The 13,755-nt window shown below is 42.7% G+C and overlaps 1 protein-coding gene across 3 annotated transcripts in view; it reads right to left on the reverse strand.

Moving 5' to 3' along the window:
* RIPOR3 (RIPOR family member 3) overlaps nt 1–13,755 on the reverse strand; it is a 62,300-nt gene that overhangs the window by 20,338 nt on the left and 28,207 nt on the right. For 2 of the 3 annotated variants that reach the window (XM_090065068.1, XM_090065069.1), the window contains exons 3-11: nt 12,939–13,085; nt 9,166–9,244; nt 8,341–8,364; nt 8,140–8,193; nt 6,177–6,326; nt 5,467–5,530; nt 5,023–5,066; nt 4,116–4,241; nt 2,118–2,263 (exon numbers count right to left, since the gene is read on the reverse strand). In XM_090065068.1, coding sequence (XP_089921194.1) covers nt 2,118–2,263; nt 4,116–4,241; nt 5,023–5,066; nt 5,467–5,530; nt 6,177–6,326; nt 8,140–8,193; nt 8,341–8,364; nt 9,166–9,244; nt 12,939–13,085 — 834 coding nt within the window. Of the gene's footprint in view, nt 1–2,117; nt 2,264–4,115; nt 4,242–5,022; nt 5,067–5,466; nt 5,531–6,176; nt 6,327–8,139; nt 8,194–8,340; nt 8,365–9,165; nt 9,245–12,938; nt 13,086–13,755 lie in introns of those variants that run through there. The other variant, XM_090065070.1, reaches the window with a different exon arrangement.

The following is a 13,755-nucleotide window of genomic DNA, read 5'->3' on the forward strand; positions in this document are numbered from 1 at the left end:
TGAAAGGAAACTGCACACTGTGCAAAGAAACTGTTTGTCGAGGAGGAAGGATTAGGAAACAGCAACCAGGGAACTTCATATTGTCCACAAAAGCAACCAGAAAGCTGCTGAACAGCATTTAGGTAGGCAATCTCAAGTGAAAAACTCTTTCCGGTATTTCTCTGCCTGGTAGCTAAGGTACTTATGCCAAGGTTGAAGCCACGTCACATTTCCAAGTGCATTTTGTAGATCCTAAAACTACAGTTCTACTTTTAAGAAGTCAGGTTGCAAGATACGTCTGGGAACCTTGTTTGTTCCCTTCTCCTCGACTGGGTCCTGAAGCCACAGGTCTTTGCAACATGATCTCTACAAGTTGGTCCTTAAAAAAAGAAGAGTTCCAAAATTCCTTTTCCAGCTCTGCTGGATGGAGACAGAGCCGAGTTGAACCGGATGCAAGTGGGAGGAGGAGAAAGGGAAGGTGAATGAAGGGTACTACTCATGTTGCCTTTTCAGACTCATTGCAAATCTGGCTGGTGTTGTTAGGCTATTGGAGAGTACTAAATGGAAACTGGGCTTTCCTGCATGTACATTACCACTTTACTGCACCAGAGGGACATAGAGCAATTTGCAGGTATAAAAATAAGAGCATGTGCAATATATAGAAACGCCTGAAATATGAAGTGTATTATAAGTCACATATACCTACTCCCAGTTGTTTCTCAGTTTTGATTCATTACAAAACACAGACCTGTTACTTCCTAGAATATTAGTTTTGTCCTGATTTCCGAAGATAAATTATTTTCCCTTTCAGTTAAATTTTAACAGCTAGTTCTGTTGCTTAACTTGCAAAATATTTGCTTCCCATACTAGCAGATGGAGAAAAAAAGGTTTAAATTGTTTTCCATTTCAGACTTTGATTAGTTATGGGATTCACTACAGTTTGTGAAAATCCTTTTACTAGCATCTACAGACATTAAAATAGGAAGGACCCACTTTCCTAACGTCTAAGTATATTTAGAAAGTGTGAACAGATATTTAATTAATTCTTTCACTGCAGTCACAAAACAACCTGTAGCTTCTTTCTGTGAAAAAGATGCCACAACTCAGATATAAAATGAAACTCACCGAGAAATAAATACATTTAAAAAACATCCTGCACTCAACCATGGTCAACATATTGCCACCATCTCGTAGGTCAGTTTTAACAATATATTAGCAGAGCAAATGCAGCGGCAGTCTTCGTAATGTTTCAAAGGGAAAATGAAACGCTTCTATTCAGATGGAGTCCTTCAAAATCTAAGCCAATGTTTTTGTGGTGAGAAGTTTGTTGTTAAAAAAAAAGTTGCATGGCTGGAGGAGGGGAGGAAGAGGAGGAGATTCAAGGTGACACCTTTTAAAATGAAAAATTTGCCTTTAATAAATATTAGTATTAATAATAGTCGACTACAAAAATATTACAAATCCGGAGTTTAAAAACCATGCATCAAATGAGAAACACCACTTCAGTCTCAATCGGTGTATTTTTTATGTGGCATAGAAGTGATCACACTGGAACCATTAAAAATGTTTCACAACAGTGCACAAGCAAAGCTATACCCTGCAATTGTGATCATAGTGTTAAAAAGTCAAGTGTGACAGCTGCCAAGCCTTCTAGGACAATGTCGTTGGAAAGGACGTCTTGGCCCTGGTAACCGTAGTGATTACTCTAAACCTCAACCTTTTTCTTATTGTTGTACCTAAGAGATGCTGTTTTCAGCTACATTTCATCTTCTTTAAGTTCCACCTTTATGTTTTATAGATGTGTGCACCATGTGACACCAAGACTGAAATGGACTCTGGACAAAAGCAGTAACCTAAATAAAAGCCCAATGCTTTTGTCCCCAATGCAAAGGACCAGAAGGGCCACAGAAGTGGGGCCTGTCCTCTCTTCCCTAGGACTGGTCCTTCCAGGTCAAATTTGAGGCACACTGGCTGCGGGTGTTGTGAGGAAGTTGGCACAGCTGCTATCTATGCTGCATCTGCTCTGTAAATAGAGAGAACTATGGTGTTGAGCACTGCTAGGTGACACCCCTCAAAGGCTTGAAATACAATTTCAACAAAGCTTTGCTCCAGCATTTTGCAGATGGAGTTGTACTCACTTCCAGATGACCTCCAGCTGTAGCTTGATGGTGCCTAGCTCAGTAATATCCACAATGATGGCATGAGGCCTGGTTGTAAAGAAGTCAATGCTGTCGCACGTTACCATGCCAACTAGAATAGTGGTCAGTCCTCGCAGCTCCGTCACCTGCCAAGACATCACTTGAGTCTCTATCTTGCCAGATAATTGAGACATGAAAAATGAGTTGGGTGGTTTAGAGATGCAGTAGCCAAAAGATATGGCTAAATCCAGTATACTCCCATGGTACATCTAGCTCTTATGTCAACCATCTGGAAAATGGCCAGCGTGTATTTGAAAATGGTCCAAATGAAAAAGCCAATTCAACACACCTCAATTTGTGCTTACTGGGTGGAGATGCTCAAAAGGCTGGGAACAGCTCTCTGAGGCCTTAGCCCAAACTTTTCAAACCTCAAGACCCAAGCTTAGACTCCCAAGTAACAGCAGACTGGTTTTCCACAGTTTCTGTGACAGACAAAGCTTCTATTCAAGTCAAAAGGGAGATATGAGCAGTCAGCATCCTTGGAAATGAGAAGAGGGCCAACTTTCATTTAGGAGACCAAGCTTAGACTGCTCTCATTTGAAAATGCTGGACCTTGTTTATATTATAAACTTAATTGCACATAGCTATCTGGAATTCCAGACCCCATTTTGCTATAAATGTATTTCTGATACTAACCTATTCCTGAGTTTTACTCCATACATACTTCTGTGGGTGGTTTATGAAGGAGAGGAGAAATGTAGGGAGTCTACAGTCAGTATAATTTCATAAGATGGCAGGAGGCCTAAATTATATCAATTCTCCTGAACTATGAAATGAATCATCTTCACTGGCATACAAAGCAATTCATGTTTTTGTAACTATTAAAGGAAAACATGCATCTGAATTAGCCTCTCCTAGTTTTCACTGTGCAAATGGAGGGAAAACATTTTAAGCACATTTCTAAAAGGTCTACTGGCGAGAGGTCAGGAATTCTTTCCTATGTAAACCAGCCCGTGCTGTGGGTGGGGTCTGGGAATGTGTTGCAATAGCCAATGTGTATGGCTTCCAGAGTTTGAAAGCCCCACACTAGCACTGTTTCAGTCAAAATGGAGAAGGATCCAGCCCAACCATGCTTTCTCAGCCTAACCCTTAAGCTGGGAAAAGTCATGGCTGTAGGATCTATCCCTCAGGGGATGCCAGGTAGAGAGACCTTTAGGAACTAATTCCATTTGTTAGGTCAGGATGCAGCATTTAGCAGGTGGAATTAGCAGCAGTGGCATTCTCTCTCTGCAATTTGTTATTTAGGTGACAAAACTTCCTGCAGGAAGTTTACACACCTCTATTATAGCAGGAAGGTGGTAGGGACATTAAGAATCCAATGGGATCCTGTAAAACGGCAAGTGGCAGAATCCAGCTTGAAAAACACCAAATAAATACAGGCGACTCATTAACTCCAATACACTATCAGCTTGTTTGAAGTGTCTGAGATTAAAGGCATTAGGGGCTCAGAAAAAAAAAAGACAGGTTCTGTTGGAAAACCAAAGGAAAGATATTCCTGGACTTTAGCATGTGCCTAGGTGCATACGGGAGTATAAAGACATGTGTACATATCCATTTTCAACAAATGGTAGAACTCCAAGTATCTTTCAACTGAAGTCTTTGCACACACAAAAATTACATGTAGCCATCTAAGCCAGGAATCCCTAAACACTGCAAGTTTTAAATGCAGATTTTGAAAATGTTTTCAAATATATAAAAGAGCAAAAGAGCAGAAGTGTAGTTGCCATTACAAAGACTGCTCCAAAAGCAAAATAGAAGCAGAGATCCCCTCATCAAGCTGAACATCACCAAACTGCTGTTGGCAGAGCACTGTAAAAAATGTGAGGAGTTTTTTTTTTTGTTGGGCTTTTAAAATGGGTTGGTAGGTCGACTGCTGCATGGGAAGGTAGATGATCTGCTGCCCCATCAGCTTAAATCCAGCCATCACACACACCCCACCTTGATCTCAAACTTCTCATGGAGGTTAGGTATAAAAATCTTCTCTTCTTCATCCCATGTCTGGCTGTCATCCGTCTCAATCTTGCCTTTCAGCTTCCATTTCTGGCGCCCCAGTCGCACAAACACCTACAAGCCACAAAAAGACGAGAGAATGCTGGAGTCAATACACCACAAAACATTCTCTTCAAGGACATCAGTTTAGTTTCACTTCCTTCCCTCTCTCTTTCTACCCCTGGCTCCCATGCCGCAAGACAGGTGTCACTTCTCTTGATAACTGTGCATCTAGGTGGGAGTGAAACAGGATGGGGTCAGGATTTGATACTTAAACAAATGCCAAGTACCCAGTGCCACACCCATCCTGGAAGAACCTGTCTCTTTCAAGTCAGATACTCAGGTATAGGTTTTGGGGATATTTTGTAATGCAAAAAGTTATGGATTTGCACTATCTAGCATCACACCAAGATGTATGAGAAGCTGATCTGCAACTACTTAGTGGCAAGCAAATAGGCACTCAGGAGTAAGAAAATGAGGAAAATTCAGCCCTGCAGGCACAAGCTGAATTGTTGTCAAGTGGGATCTCCCCTCTAGATAGGCAGCAGTATGGCTGCCTCTTCTCTTCTAGGACGGGTCCTCAGCAGAGCACAGGTACTACCCCCACTCCTGCCTCATCACCTCAGTGCCTGCACCCCGACTTCTATCAAGGCACTTAGCCAAGTTTTCCCTTCTTCAAGGCTAGGGTAGCTCAGAAGTGATGCAGCAGCACTGCTGTCACCCAAGCAAACTGTTCCCCCAATCATTTTAACCTTGCACCCATGCACATTCGCTCCCCCCCACCCTCCTGCACTTAACAGGTGCAAGTTCAAGACTGTAGAATACAAGAGAGAAAATGGACTGCTGTGTACCGCACCTCATATTGGTCTCCTGGGCAGAGACGTGCGTAACCCACCAACCCTGAAAAGAGAAAGAAAACTCCTTCTAACAGTTATAGCCTTTCAGAGAGTTGTAAAATGTTTACCAAAAAAACTTTCACTTGCATTAAACACTAAGGTAACAATGAGTTGTTGGCGAGCTAAGATCTTAGGTTTAAAAATGAAACAGTAGCTTGGAGCTAGGGGAAAGAAGAGAAGCCCAGCTTTGGGCTCAAGCGAAAAATAATGATACAGAACAAGGACAAATTCAGTGAAGGGACATTCATTCATTGGTGAGTCAAGAGGCTCATTAAGAGTCCAGAGTGTGATCCAAAACTCACCTAAGCCAACTTTAATTGACCTCAGTGGAGTTAGCTAGGGCCTTTACACAGCTAAACTAGAGCTCCGTGCCCAAACGGTAGTTAGAGTAGCACAGGGATTACCTTTCATTTTCAAGTGAAATTCTCCCAGATGAACCTCTAGTGCCCTTTCTATGAGACACATATCCTGAAAGAGAGACACAGCAGTTACTGTGACTAATAGCAGTGTAAAATAGCTATAACTCTTAGGCACTATTTGTCACCCATCTTGAAAGGGCTTTGATAAAGAACACTTCTCTACAACACAAGGTTTTATCTGTTTGGAGAAGAGTGCACACTTCACAATTAACACTTTTAATTTATGGAAGATGAAAGCAGGTTTTTTTCATACTATTTTCAGGACTGCAAATTAAGAGAAGCAACATTGTTTAAATTATCCGCTCCCAGTTGTCTTCCACACCATATATTTGCACTCAGTCACCATAAAGTCAAGTCTATTCGCATTCAAAATAAAGCTATCATTAACTTCCACTGGAAGAGGTTTTGGGGCACCAGTACTATAAAAAGTCCCTTACTTTTTATCCGTTTCTCTTCATGTGTGCATTTGGCTATAAGCCAATCTCTCACTGCCCAGAAGAGGGATGAGAATTAGAGCCCCCTTCTCCTGACCAGGCATTTTGTAATATGCACCTTTACCTAATTTTACACGCAAGGTTCCAAGATCAGGTCACTTCCAAGCCAAGAGATCAGAACAGCAGGTCATGGCACAGCAAATATTGAGCCATTGCACTGGGTACTCAGCTGTTTTTCAGGCATGTGCTATTCTCTCCTACCTCAGTGCACTCTTGAAGGTTCTTGTAGAGTTCCACCAGGCTTTCTCTAGAGGCTTTAGTGGAGGGAGACAAGGAAAAAGCATGTTTCATATTAGAGGCCCCATCTCGCAGTCTACACTGGATGCAGTAAGCTTCATACAACTCTTCTACCTTTAAAAAGAAAAAAAGAAAAAGGTCACACATATACTAAATTGGGATAAAATGTATGTTTCCAATTTTAGTGAATTCTGGGAAGCCTCATTTAGCAAGAGAACTTTCCATTTCTTAAAGCTTTTTTCTTTTCCTGGTAAGAGAACAAATCTTATTCTAGCATTTAACCGTGCCCCCAGCCTCCTAAAAGAAGCCTTTTACTGAAGTCAATTCAAGATTTCTGACAGAAGCAGATTAACCCCACAAACTAAGGCATTTTATTCAGTTTCATACACTGTGAAATTCAATGCACATTCATGAAAAAACACACTAAGAGAATAGTGCATACCACTATTCCATGTTCACTGTTAAAAGTCTGCACTGGTTTGGAGGCCACAAGTCCAAAACTAACATTCGCAAACTCGTAAATGAAAGTTCTTTTCCAACTACGGCCAAAAAAAGCTACCAGCCTACCCTGGAGCCTCAATTTAGTTGTTCTGCCTACAATCTTCGGCTCATCTAAGTTGTTACTTGGGGGCACTGTTTTTACAAAGTCTGTTGTTTTGGCTGCACAGATTTCCCTACCTCATATAGATCTGCCATGGATTTTAAACTTGAGCAGAAAGCCAAATTTCTTACTTCACTACTCCCACAAAGTCTGGGCACAGGACTTGGAAACTGCTGTCACAGACCAAGCATCGTAGTATTCTCTCTCATCTCAAGCATAAGTACAGAGCTCCCATTACCCAAGTTCCTGAGGCCCAGACTCAAAAATAGGCATTAGGTGCCTACTTCCTATTTATTTAACTGCAAGTGAAGCACCTAGAGGACCTGGATCTGAGTACCTCAATACATTTTTTTCCTTACAACATGCAAGAGGTAAGGAATTATTTTTTTCTCCATATTACTGATGGGGAACTGAGGTAGGACTGGGTGTCCAAGTCCTTTACAGCATGCACTGGAGCCTTCCAAAGACTAAGATAGTGCCACTGAACCATCTTTCTCTCCAAGCCCCAAAATGGAAGGGACGACTCTCATGCTATCATCAGGACTATGTTAAAAGTAGACAAACATACAAAGACAGGGCTGGCTTCCTCTCATAAGGTCATCCTCCACTAAAGTATTCTGTGGCACAGCTGCTTCAGTGCCGGCTCAAACAAGGCTTCTTTCTACTTGGACTACCCTGTCTACAGCTTACAGCCCAATCTATGATACAATGCCTACATGCAGTTCCATCTCGTGAGATCTAGTCTACAGACTATACAGAACGCATCTTGCCTGTAAAATGCATTTAGATGAAGGAAATAACTAAAGCAGAGCTACTAAAAAGCCAGTTTACTCCATGTCACCAAACCAGGAGATGAAGAATGAAAGGATATATTGTTTAATTCTGGGTTGGACTAAGGGAGTGGGGTACTGTCCCATAAATCTGGCTTGGATGAACTTTCAGTACCCTGCAGTTTCAGCTACTTAGATTATTTTTATCCCTTTCCAATTAGGCAGGAGCTGGGAAGGGTCTATTGAACCACCACCGCCCATGCTTTTTAAGGGAAAAAACCCAACCTGAAACTCCTCCCAACAGTAGCTTTTTTTCGGACTAAGCTGAAAGGGTGTTCAAACTGGTTCTACAGCCTGAGGCTGAGCCATGCCCAGCTCTCAGTCTGAATAGAGCCATTCAGAAAACTCTCTGCTTTCTGTCTGAAAGCTGTAACTGCTTTCATTAAAGTACCCAGTGCTATTTCCCCTCAGAGAGCTATCGTGAAAGTATTTTCTAGTCAGGATTTGTTTATATAGCAGTGTAAACCTTACATGCACAGAATATAAATCCCCTTACCTTACTTATATGAAATTCCAGTTTTCTGATGTACCTTTCAACAGAACGAATTTGCTTTTGGAGAGAGAAAGAGAGATTAAAAAGCAAATTTCAATATTCATAAAAATATGGCATTAAGTGAATTTTCAACTGTGCTCTCTGCTAATTATTCCTTCTGTGACATCTCACCCCCATCCCACCCCTCAGAAAAGGGGTTCTTACCTTATCCAGATCATAATAGAAAGCCTGAAAGATAAATACAGCAAGCTGAATATGAATTTGTTTATACATATTAATAAGACATTTCCAAGTCTAATGCAGGACCAGCTGCTCAAGCGCTTGTTGAGAATTCCACTGTTTTAAAGATATTTTTATGACAGCAGACAAGCAGACAGCAAGGCCAACAATTTTAGGAGCATTTTCTCATATTAGTGCCTGGTTCTTTTGGATGCCCAAATTGAGATACTTACAAACTGATTTTCAAAAAGAAGGAAGACCTGCAAACCAGTTGGGGCAGATGCACGTTTTTAAGCCTTTTATCCAACCCTGAAAGATTTCTTTGTGTCCCAAATGAAAGACCCAATTTCAAATCTATTAAGTGCTCTGCATAGTTAGGGTATTACTAATAATAAGCAAAGGTTCTGTAAGGAAGATGGGGTGTGGCAGTAGCAGAGATGGTAGGCATCTATTCATTCATATTTTGCCATTCTAGTCTTACATTTATTCCTTTTAGTTTCTAGGTCCTGCCAGACATGCATGTTGCTTGCCTAATAGTCAAGAATAGAAACATTCTCCACAAGGAAGGAATGTGACCTAGGAACCTTAGCAGGATACTGAAAGTTGGGACTCATGGGTTTAATTCCCAAATCAAGTCTGAATTTGCTTGGCAAATCTGAGAAACTGCCTGGAACACTAGCTTCTCACTCAAGAGGTCAGGACTTAACAACTGGAAAGCCCCCAGGAGTTGTAGAGGCAAGAGCCACAGCTTTTTTGTCTTTTTAATATCAGCTCTCTTTTAGTCACCCTGATGATTAATAAGCATCTTACCAGTCTGGAGTTCCTTTTTGTATCTTTGTGTCGACCAGAGAGATAATCCAACTCAACCTGTTGTGCTTCCAGGTATTCGCTGGAGGGGAGGAAGAAAAAAGATGTGCATGTAACCTACTGCACAAATGGCACCACCTCTATCCTAGCAGTCAGCAGCAGGATGCAAGGAGGCCAAGAGACTTCCTTTCCCTCCACCACTCTCTAGACATTTGATTCTCAAAGCCACCCCTAATGAGATGGGGAAGATGGAGTGGTTTGCACAGGAAAATGGCTGTCCTGAAGGAAAAGAAAGTAGATGCAAGGAGGGCCATGATGGGAGAAGAGCCCAGGTACATGGTAGAAGTGTAAGGACATGTTCAACTATTCCTTTTTTCTAATTCTTTACATTTTTCAGTGTTAGGAAACCCCTGGGCTTGTTTCTCCTCTGAGCAGGGTGCTCCAAGGTAATTCAAGGGGCAGCTGTAACTGAAAAAGTGAGACACATAATTGTGCTCACTCACATATTTGCCATTTCTTGTTTCCTTTAATCTAATCTAACAGAAAGTCATTTGGAAGGAGTCTGGCTTCACTCTTTATATGCGAGAAATACAACATGAGGTACTGGAGTTGGGAGTGTGGTAGGGGAGTCTCCCAGGATGAGAGGGAGGATGGGTTGTTAGGAGGCCAGGAGGCTCCAACTCATGTGCAACAGCTGCCATGGGTCCTGGTCCCAAAGCCAGTGGTCTCAGCAGCTGACCCTGTCCATCCCTCCCCAACCTCCTTGCTAGGATCCCCCCAGTGCAAGGCTTTAGTTCGTTTGTCCACTGGGCCCATTTTCCTAAATCTGCTGAGGAATAAGTTGCTCATCAGCTCTAGTTTACAAAATCCAAGAGCTGCAATGGTGAACACTTGTGCCCTGAAAAAGCAGGCCCAAGGAGGTGTTTGACACCATTGGCAGGGTGCGTGCACATACATGAAGAAATTAAGGCATTGCAGCAGGGGTCTGCCCAGCCCGGCTACAGCTGAAACTCAGTGGGGGGGAGGGGGGAAATAATGGAAGCAGGGCATCCACCACCTAGGAGCTCTGGGGCTGCAAGGTAACCCCTCCAGGAATGCAACTCTTGGGGCCAGCGGCTGAATAGGCTCCTTCAGTGGCTTGCCCGAGCGGCAGGGCTGGCTGGAGTGGCAAGCGGCAAGTGCCCGACGGGCAGGAGTCTGTCATGGCTTCCCAGCACGGCTCTGCTGTGGGGCCGGCAGAGCTGTGGGGGCCTGCAGGGCTCCAGCCTGCTCCACACCCTGGCACTGCCGCACACAGCCCAAGCCCAAGCCCAAGCCCAAGCCCACAGCTCAGCCCCTCACCAGGAAGGGGGCTCCCTCTCCTCCACAGTGTGACTGAGGTTGCCACCCCCAGGAAGGGCCCTGCCCTATCCCGCCGCAGTGGGAGGAGGGGGGAGGGCAGGGAGGAGTTATTCCTCCTCACTCTGGCGCAGGGGACAGCCAGGGGCCTATTCTGAGCAGGGAGCCACTCACCCACAAATGGGGTAGAGGGGAAACTAACTCTGCTCCCTGCCTCCCTTCCCTCCCCAGGGGCCATGGTGCCCCCCTGCTGCACCAGCAAGGGGAGAGTGCAGGCAGACCCAGCTTGGGGCCCTGCCAGTGGCACAGGGAGGGCCCTGCCAGTGACCCTCTGGCCAGTTCAGCCTGGGTTGGCCACACGTCCAACACAGCTTCCGCAACGGCCAGCTCTAGCACTGGTACCCTCTGTGCCTGGCCTGAGCAACTGCAGGCATGTGCCCACATTGCCTCAGTCCAGAGAGCATTTTTGTCTGGCTACAAACCAGTTCAGCCTAGGCAGGTTTGATTAACCTGAAAAGGTTGAATCAGTTCAGGCTCCAGCTTTTTTAATGTCTGTCCCTAGCCCTTGTGTGCAAGGGCTGTAAACTCAGGCCCAATGCAGCTACTACAGGACAGATCTCTTCCTGAGCAAACCCTCATCCAGCTTCATTTTTAATTTAGAACAGACACAAGCAACTATTTTCCCATTTTGTATTTTAAGAGATAAAGAAAAACTCCTGGAAAATGCTGCTTTGCAGGATGCAGAACCTGAACAGTCTAAACAGCTCAATGTGTTTATGTTAGGCAGCCTGCACTTTTTCAAAATTACTTTTTTGGAGTCTTTTGTTCTTGTTCTGTTACAAACACAGCTCCCCTGAGATGCACGGTGGTTCCAACTTTCAATCGTCTACTCTCCAGGCTTGCCAGTAACAGCTTAGTGCAGATAGCCAAAGCTTCTCCTTCCTTCCTTTTTTTTTTTTTTTTTAAATATAAAGAGCCACATCATTGTAGGTTCTAGAAGCATTAGTACTCTTGTCTGATATAGCATCACCCACAAGCATCAGAAGAATTATGGGTTATTCACCACTGCTCACTATAGAAAAATCCACACATGCATGCACATAGGTACACAAGCATACATGCACTCCACACCAAAAATCCAAGTCCTTCCAGCAACAAATGGATTTTGCTTGCTTCTGCTTAAAATTTGGACTTTAAATTGCCATTTGATACAGATTTTTCCTAAGATTGCCTTAGTCAATTAGTAAGTTCTGTTAGGAGCCCTGCACAGTTGCCAGAGCCTGATCACACAGCACTGCTTGTGGAATTAGGACAAGCTCTAATCCATCAGACAGTTTTGGTTTCCCTATAACCAACAAAAATTCTAAACCCTGCAAGAGAGATTTGATATCCCTATTTGTGCTTAGTTTAATACACTAACAAGTCACTTAAAGGCCGGGATTTTATAGTCTTCATGGGGAAACTAGTTTGTTTTGCAGTTAAGCATAATTAAGAAGCTGAAGTGTTTGAGCTTAATTACAGTGCTATTTCTCATTATGTTCTGAGCTTAAAATCCCATGATTAGAGCTAACATGGTAATAAAATCCTGGAGTCATTAGCTTTGTATGTGAAGCAACCCTGAGTCAAGACAACATCCAGAGAAATACTTACAGGAATGTGAAAGCCACAGGAAGGCTGAGATGGTTCCATTTACACTTTAGGTAACCACAATTGCCAGGAAGGTAATGAACTTCCCAAGGTCCCAGGCTGGATGCATCATCACCATAGAGAGTTTTACTCTCTGTTATCAACTTTAACACAGGAAGGATTAAGACCCTTACATAATCAGATTCTAGGAGCTCTGCTTATATTTGCTCAAATAAAATAATTGTTTCAGTGGAGTAATTGAAGGTTTTATTTTAAACAAAGAGCATTCAGACTGCCAGTCCATTCTCTGATCCATATTCTGTCTAGGAATTATAATATACATACCTAGCTGAGCCATCTGGAATAGATACAGAGGAAAAAAGTTGGACTTTGACCCTGTCTGCCCTTCTTCATTTCTGTATAGCATCAAACATTTAGTTGCTCATTATCAAGGCTCCAGAATTATGCAATTTTTTTTTCCTCGATTAAATACAATTAACATGTTGTTTTAACGCCCTATTTATCAATCCAATTCAGCTCCTTGTAGTTAAGCAGAGCACTCTCTGCCACTGAGAAAGAGAGGTGAGAGACTGGGCTCAAATCAGTTTGTTTGCAAAGGGGCAGATAGAGTACAAGACTGGCTACAGTTTTAAGAGGACCCAATTCAATATCCAAAGTAGTCAATGAAAGCTTTGATACCAATTTCAAAGGATGCAGAACTGAATTACTGAACTAGCATATGACGCACAAACTTTAGCAATAAAGAATACACTAGATAAGGGAAATTCCAACAATACTTGAAAAATCCTTACTTAAGTCCTTTCTTCAAAGCTTCAAAAATTTTCTTCACCTGCTGTGGTTTTGGATCCCAGATGACAGCCCCTTTCTGCAGGGAGGGATAAATCTTGGAGGATTTCACTGACATTTTAGATCTCACTGAGCTTCTACTGAAAGACTTTCTGTAAGAGAAAGAATCCAACAACACACCATCTCAGTCCTAGAAGTTTCACATGCAGAGCTACCAGAATATTAATCCTAAATCCAGTCCTGTAAGCCTTTGTTCAGGTGAGCATTACCCTTGAAGTAAGACAAGAAGAAGAAGATCTTCTGTTAGAGCAGTAGCAGACTGTGGTAAGACTTTTGCTCTCAACCCATCAAATCCACAAAATGGTTATCAGATTGCATAACAGGTAGGAGCACAGAGAAGCCAAGGGAAGACACATTAGAGCAGGGGGTTAACTTTCTAGCCTGAAGGAAGTCTACTAAGAGCTGAGTGCCCTTTCTGTGATCTTTAAAAGGGAAATCATACAGAGTTCCCATTACTTTTGAGGACCAAAAATAAGTCAAGTCATTGCTACTTCCCAGAGCAATTAATCCTTCTGATATGCTCTTCCAGTAGCTAACTGAAGTCCTAATTTTGTAAGCATATTAATGTGAGTTGCCCTTTGAACTCAGATTTCTCATGTAAATGGTCATTACCAAGCATGGGATCCCATTTTCATTGTTATCCTCATTTGTAATGTATATAAATTATGTAACTTGATTAAGATCAATGGAAATTGAGCCTCAGGAACCCCTGCTCTCTAAGCTTAAGTAGCCCCAGAGATGTATTAAAAACATAGCTACTTT

Source organism: Crocodylus siamensis, chromosome 10 (assembly GCF_052110815.1).
Source record: "Crocodylus siamensis isolate JL-2025a chromosome 10, ASM5211081v1, whole genome shotgun sequence".
In the NCBI taxonomy this organism is placed as follows: Eukaryota; Metazoa; Chordata; order Crocodylia; family Crocodylidae; genus Crocodylus; species Crocodylus siamensis.